Source organism: Gobio gobio, assembly GCF_949357685.1.
Source record: "Gobio gobio genome assembly, chromosome: 12".
NCBI lineage: Eukaryota > Metazoa > Chordata > Actinopteri > Cypriniformes > Gobionidae > Gobio > Gobio gobio.
The window spans coordinates 56,366,274-56,373,794 of record NC_137105.1 but is presented as its reverse complement, the minus strand read 5'-3'; the positions used below and the strand labels follow the sequence as shown (position 1 = coordinate 56,373,794).

Here is a 7,521-nt window from a genome sequence, read left to right as displayed (position 1 = left end):
GCATGATGGATCCAAGTTCTCACTCTGTTTACGCCAAATTCTGACTCTACCATCTGAATGTCTCAACAGAAATCCAGACTCATCAGACCAGGCAACATTTTTCCAGTCTTCAACTGTCCAATTTTGGTGAGCTCGTGCAAATTGTAGCCTCTTTTTCCTATTTGTAGTGGAGATGAGTGGTACCCGGTGGGGTCTTCTGCTGTTGTAGCCCATCCGCCTCAAAGTTGTGCGTGTTGTGGCTTCACAAATGCTTTGCTGCATACCTCGGTTGTAACGAGTGGTTATTTCAGTCAAAGTTGCTCTTCTATCAGCTTGAATCAGTCTGCCCATTGTCCTCTGATCTCTAGCATCAACAAGGCATTTTTGCCCACAGGACTGCCGCATACTGGATGTATTTCCTTTTTCACACCATTCTTTGTAAACCCTAGAAATGGTTGTGCGTGAAAATCCCAGTAACTGAGCAGATTGTGAAATACTCAGACCAGCCCGTCTGGCACCAACAACCATGCCACGCTCAAAATTGCTTAAATCACCTTTCTTTCCCATTCTGACATTCAGTTTGGAGTTCAAGAGATTGTCTTGACCAGGACCACACCCCTAAATGCATTGAAGCAACTGCCATGTGATTGGTTGATTAGATAACTGCATTCATGAGAAATTGAACAGGTGTTCCTAATAATCCTTTAGGTGAGTGTAGTTCGATTACGGATATTTCACGTCATGTTCGAATGCATATTCGAATATCGAATAAAAAGTGACAGCCCTAGTGTGCTGTGTGTGTGTGTGAGAGAGAGAGAGTGTGTGCTGTGTGTGTGTGTGTGTGTGTGTGTGTGTGTGTGTATGTATGAATGAGTGTGCATGTATGTGTGTTTGTGTGTGTGTGTGTGTGTGTGTGTGTGTGTGTGTGAGAGAGAGAGAGAGAGAGAGAGAGAGAGAGAGAGAGAGAGAGAGAGAGAGAGAGAGAGAGAGAGAGAGAGAAAGAGAGTGTGTGTGTGTGTGTGTGTGTGTGTTTTACACTTCTCATGAGGTATTCTCTCTCCATTGGAAAAGGATGGAAAATGCCCTTCATTGTATTTGCACTAATAAATGCTGCTGCCTACCAGCTGCAATCACCAATAATACTTTGTTCCATATATACGTTTTTCTATATCGTCATAAATACCATTATCGCAAATATTCTTGAAATAAGGTGATATAATTGAGGCTATATCGCCCAGCCCTACCAACAGCGTCAACCAACCCCGTGACGTCACAGGTTATAGTTCTGCAAGATGGCGGCGCCGTTGCTACAAAAGCTCTAACAAAACATTTTTTTCTTTTAAATGGTTACATTTATCGTGTTTGTCATATAAGTTTTGATTAGAGTGTAAATCCATTTCCTAAATAATGTTAACTTGACCGACTGCTTCATTTCCACATTAAAATAATGAGAAGGCACGTCATGAGCCCTTTAAGACTCTGAGCTTGTTATTCAGGAGAAAACCTCTCATTTAGCAAATGATGCTGATTCATTATTAAACATGATTCTTCATTAGTGAATAATTAACACTCACAGTGCTTTTGTGCAGTTGATCACAGCTGGTATCAGTCTTCTTCTGCCCTCAGCTGATGTGCTGTATTTCCTGAGGTTCAGCTCATCCAGCGGCTCCTCTGAGATCTGAAGCATGTAGGCGATTGTTGAGCAGTGAGACGGAGAGAGTTTCTCCTCTGAGTGTTTGTCTGATTTCACAAACTCCTGAATCTCTCTGGACAGAGTCTGATCTTTCACTTCCAGCAGACAGAGGAACAGATTGATGGACTGATCAGCTGAGAGTTTAAATGAGAGTCCATCTTCCTTCTCATCTTTGATCTTCTGTTGAATGTACTGTGTGGTTCTCCTGATGCTCTTTGAGCTTTTCTCTGTGTGTGTCAGTAGGTCCTGTAAGAGTCTCTGATTGGACTCCAGAGAGATGCCCAGCAGGAACCGCAGGAACAGATCCAGCCGTCCATTCTCACTCCAGAGGGCTTTATAGACTACTGATGTTAGTAGATTACACAGAGAGTCTTTATCAGATCTGTAAGATATTAATTCATACAGTGGTTCCTTGTTCTTGATTACATGAGAGTAAAACACATAGAAAGCAGCGAGAAACTCCTGGACGCTCAGATGAATGAAGCTGTAGACTTTCCTCTGATGAATCACAGATTCCTCCTTAAAGATCTCAGTGCAGATCCCAGAATGCACTGCGGCGTCAGTGACGTCTATGCCGCTCTCTCTCAGGTCCTCCTCATAGAACATCACATTGCCCTTCATCAGCTGTTTGAAAGCCACTTCAGCAAGTTTCACGATCACTTCTCTGTTGGACGGCAGGAGTTTCTCTGGATCTCTCTCTTCATACTTCTGATTCCACATGTTGATCTGAATCAGCAGGAAGTGGATGTACATTTCAGTCAGAGTTTGAGGGATTTCTGCACTCAGATCTTCTTCCAGGAGCTTTTGAAGCACAGTGGATGAGATCCAGCAGAAGACGGGTATGTGGCACATGATGTGGAGGCTTCTTGCTCTTCTGATGTGTGAGATGATTCTACTGGCTTGATGCTCGTCACTGATTCTCTTCCTGAAATATTCCTCCTTCTGAGGCTCATTGAATCCCTGAATCTCTGTCAGACGGTTGATGTATTTGGAGGGGATCTGATTGGCTGCTGCTGGTCTGGAGGTGATCCAGATGAGAGCCGAGGGAAGCATCTCTCCTTTCATGAGCTTTGACATCAACACATCCACTGATGAAGTCTCAGTCACATCAGAAACTTCCTTTGACATCAACACATCCACTGATGAAGTCTCAGTCACACCAGAAACTTCCTGAGCGTCTGAAAACCTCAGTGTGATTCTGCTTTCATCCAGACCATCAAAGATGAACACAACTTTACACTCCTCATAAATCCTTGAGTCCAGATCTTGAAGTTCAGGATGAAAGTCTAGCAGAAGTCTGTGAAGACTGTACTGATGATCTCGGATCAAGTTCAGCTCTCGAAATGGAAGCACAAACATGAAATCTACATCCTGATTGGCTCTTCCCTCGGCCCAGTCCAGAATGAACTTCTGCACAGAGACGGTTTTTCCGATTCCAGCGATGCCTTTAGTAAGAACAGTCTTGATCTGCTCTTTCTCCTCACGTCCTGGTTCAGGTGAGGCTGTAAAGATGTCATTGCAGTAGATTGGAGTGTCTTGTGAGTGTTGTGTTCTGGCTGTTTTCTCCATCTGTAAAACCTCATGTTCTTCATTCACTCCTCCTCTCTCTCCCTCTATGATGTAGAGCTGTGTGTAGATCCTGTTCAGGAGGGTTTCATTCTCCTGGAGTTTCATTCCCTCAAATAATCTCTCATACTTGTTCTTCATGCTGGTTTTGTGTCGGTCTTTGACTCTCTGGAGCTCATCATTCATTGGTTGAGGAGAATCTCCAGTCGGATCATCTCTATCCACTCTGATCAAACAACAACAAAGAACAGTTCAAAAATATGTAAAATAAAGAATTTAAACATGTAAATAAAATGTAAACTTAAATTATACTGTAAATCAATAAAGATGTCAATCTTGTATTTTCTGTGTAATTAATGCATTCATGTCAGTTTCAGTTTAACACTTTTCACAATGCACATTGATCCAAAGCAGCTTCACAGAAAACAGAGAAGTAGAAAAACACAGAGAAACCGAAAACCGTGTCTTTCAATCCTCCAGCGAGCAGCTCAAGGTGACAGAGACCAGGAACAAACTCACTAAGAGCTTTAAGAGATGATGAAGAAACCCAAACCTCATCCTCAATCTGACACCAGAGATTCTTTTAGACAATAAGTGTCTTATATCTGGACATTGGGATCAAAGTTCATCACTGAATGTTTGTCCACAGATTTGAGGTGAAATCAGAAATAAAAACCGAACTCATCTCTCTGTGTGTTCAGTGTGTTTCTGAGTCTCATATTAAATGTTGTCTCTAAGTTACACTAGAGCAGTTAAAGGGTTAAAGGGACCCGTTAAATTCACCCAAAAATGAAAATCAGGACTCTAGGACTCAATCTTCCCACTGGTCGCTCTGGTGTGAGTAACTTTCTCCGTTTTTTATATGAATCATAATGAGCTGACTGACAAGACGACGGCGGAAGATTTGGTTTCAAAGCGAAATGTAAAAGTGCCTATTTAAGTGAGTTTGTCATTGTACTGTTTTGTTGTGGTGTTTTTACATTAAGAATAATAGGCTAATGAACCCATGGCTGCACTGTCATTCATTCACAGTGTGTTTTCAGTTCATTACTATGGAAGCTCAACTTCCAAATACTTCCTCACAGTCACATCCCTAGTTGACAATGACTAAAAGCTTGATATTTACAAAATATTTGTATCTGAACATTGTTTCCAACAAGCATACATTTAAAACAAAACATTATATAAAAAAAGTATTATGTGATTAAAAACACTTTTTTATAATTTCCATGGCAACGTGTCATGCTGGTCACGTGACACGCTGCAGCCTCAATAGCGCTGTATGGCAGATCGATTGCTTTATTTCCTTTTTCATTCAAAATATTCACAAACTATGTCATCAACTTCCTGATATTCCAGTTCTCAAATACATGTAAGTGAGTGTGTTTGTTGTTGAAAAAAACATTATTATTAGATTTATAATATGTTAGTTGATCTATAATGCATGATAATGCCACGTTAGTTTGCGCGTTAATTCAGAGAATCGGATCTGTCAGATTTACAACACATAAATTCATCCCCTTCTCCTGAATTATATGACAGTAAGTGACCGGTGAAGTGGGAGAAGAAAAGACTTAACTTTATAGTTACTACACAATGTGTATCTCACATGATAAAAACACCTCATCAATTTATATTTGAATAGATTGTTATTGCCGCTTACATCAGTATATATTTTACAAATTATAAATGTATTGTTTTGCTAGCACTTATGTGTATTTAAATGTTTGAAAGCTAAAATAAACCTCATGCGATTGAAAACACTGAATAGTTGAGATATATGACACCGTCTCTCTCCAGCTCAGCTCCAGCCAAAGCGCGACAGCACGTTTGAGTTTATTAGCTGATCATGTGACGCACTGACCGCTCAAATCACACTGGTGTGATCGTACACTAAAGGGTTAACGGAGTACATGTGCCAGCCAGGAAACAAAATAACCTGAACATTATGAAATTGCACCAATGTGACCGTGTGAAAGTTTTAACTTGCACATTTTCAATACATTATCACATTTGCAACCATTTTGTTCCTGAGAATCCAGTCATTATTTACTCAACCTGATGTTGTTCTAATGGTTTATGATCTTCTTTCTTTTTCAGGCCACAAAAGGAGAAATGTTGATAAATGTCCTGCTCGTGTTCGTCTGTATAATGGCAGGAAATACTGACCAGCTTCAAGCTTTAAAAAAAGATGCAAAAGATTCACAGTATGATCCCATCAGACTTTCCTGGCCTTGTCTGTTGGTCTGCTGTGAGGCAGGAAAAGCATTTTGAGAAATCAAGATGAATTAAGACACAAACACACGTCTAAAACCCTTAAAGTGTGAGTTATTTCTTCTCTGAGGTGAAGATCTCCAGAACGGCTGTCAGATGACAGTCCAAAAACACCAGAAATCCACAGAGATATTCACCTCAGAGATCAGCATTCTGGGATACTTTTGCATATTTTGTGTAAATCTTGAAGCTGGACACTATTCACTGTCATTATATGGAGGAGCATCAGCATTTTTACATTTCACCTTTTGTGGCCAGAAAAAGAAAGAAGGTCATCCGGCATTAAAACAACAGTGAGAATAACAGGAGTCAATAATGCCTGGATATTCCCTTTATATCACTGACTACAAGTTGACTACACTCACACAGGGTCAGAGGTCACTGCTTCACTGAATTTAGGAGGATGATCCAATGATCGGTCACTCTTCACAGACACACAGCTAGGGTCAGAGGTCACTGCTTCACTGAATTTAGGAGGAGGATCCAATGATCGGTCACTCTTCACAGACACACAGCTAGGGTCAGAGGCCACGGCTTCACTGAATTTAGGAGGAGGATCCAATGATCGGTCACTCCTCACAGACACACAGCTAGAGTCAGAGGTCACTGCTTCATCACTGGGTTCTGCAGATGAAGATCTCTCACTGCTCCCTCTGTTCTCCATGACAAACTGACTTCAGACCTGCACACAGAACAAATCACACATGACAATATATACAATATATACTCACCTAAAGGATTATTAGGAACACCTGTTCAATTTCTCATTAATGCAATTATCTAATCAACCAATCACATGGCAGTTGCTTCAATGCATTTAGGGGTGTGGTCCTGGTCAAGACAATCTCCTGAACTCCAAACTGAATGTCGGAATGGGAAAGAAAGGTGATTTAAGCAATTTTGAGCGTGGCATGGTTGTTGGTGCCAGACGGGCCGGTCTGAGTATTTCACAATCTGCTCAGTTACTGGGATTTTCACGCACAACCATTTCTAGGGTTTACAAAGAATGGTGTGAAAAGGGAAAACACATCCAGTATGCGGCAGTCCTGTGGGCGAAAATGCCTTGTTGATGCTAGAGGTCAGAGAAGAATGGGCCGACTGATTCAAGCTGATAGAAGAGCAACTTTGACTGAAATAACCACTCGTTACAACCGAGGTATGCAACAAAGCATTTGTGAAGCCACAACACACACAACCTTGAGGCGGATGGGCTACAACAGCAGAAGACCCCACCGGGTACCACTCATCTCCAATACAAATAGGAAAAAGAGGCTACAATTTGCACGAGCTCACCAAAATTGGACAGTTGAAGACTGGAAAAATGTTGCCTGGTCTGATAGTCTCGAATTCTGTTGAGACATTCAGATGATAGAGTCAGAATTTGGCGTAAACAGAATGAGAACATGGATCCATCATGCCTTGTTACCACTGTGCAGGCTGTTGGTGGTGGTGTAATGGTGTGGGGGATGTTTTCTTGGCACACTTTAGGCCCCTTAGTGCCAATTGGGCATGGTTTAAATGCCACGGCCTACCTGAGCATTGTTTCTGACCATGTCCATCCCTTTATGGCCACCATGTCCCCATCCTCCGATGGCTACTTCCAGCAGGATAATGCACCATGTCACAAAGCTCCAATCATTTAAAATTGGTTTCTTGAACATGACAATGAGTTCACTGTACCAAAATGGCCCCCACAGTCGCCAGATCTCAACCCAATAGAGCATCTTTGGGATGTGGTGGAACGGGAGCTTCGTGCCCTGGATGTGCATCCCACAAATCTCCATCAACTGCAAGATGCTCTCCTATCAATATGGGCCAACATTTCTAAAGAATGCTTTCAGCACCTTGTTGAATCAATGCCACGTAGAATTAAGGCAGTTCTGAAGGCGAAAGGGGGTCAAACACAGTATTAGTATGGCGTTTTCCTAATAATCCTTTAGGTGAGTGTATATTAGAGTATTGATTATTTGTCAATAATATCCATTATACTTTAAAAAAATGCAGAAAAT

The 7,521-nt window shown here is 41.5% G+C and overlaps 1 protein-coding gene across 1 annotated transcript; it reads right to left on the bottom strand.

Moving 5' to 3' along the window:
- Positions 1-1,549: 1,549 nt before the first annotated feature.
- LOC307135159 (NLR family CARD domain-containing protein 3-like) lies at positions 1,550-3,433 on the bottom strand (the record flags this gene model as incomplete). Its single annotated transcript, XM_079831364.1, has 1 exon — positions 1,550-3,433. The coding sequence occupies exon 1, from the start codon at positions 3,422-3,424 to the stop codon at positions 1,550-1,552; it is 1,875 nt and encodes a 624-aa protein (XP_079687490.1). The 5' UTR covers positions 3,425-3,433.
- Between the last annotated feature and the right edge of the window lie 4,088 nt (positions 3,434-7,521).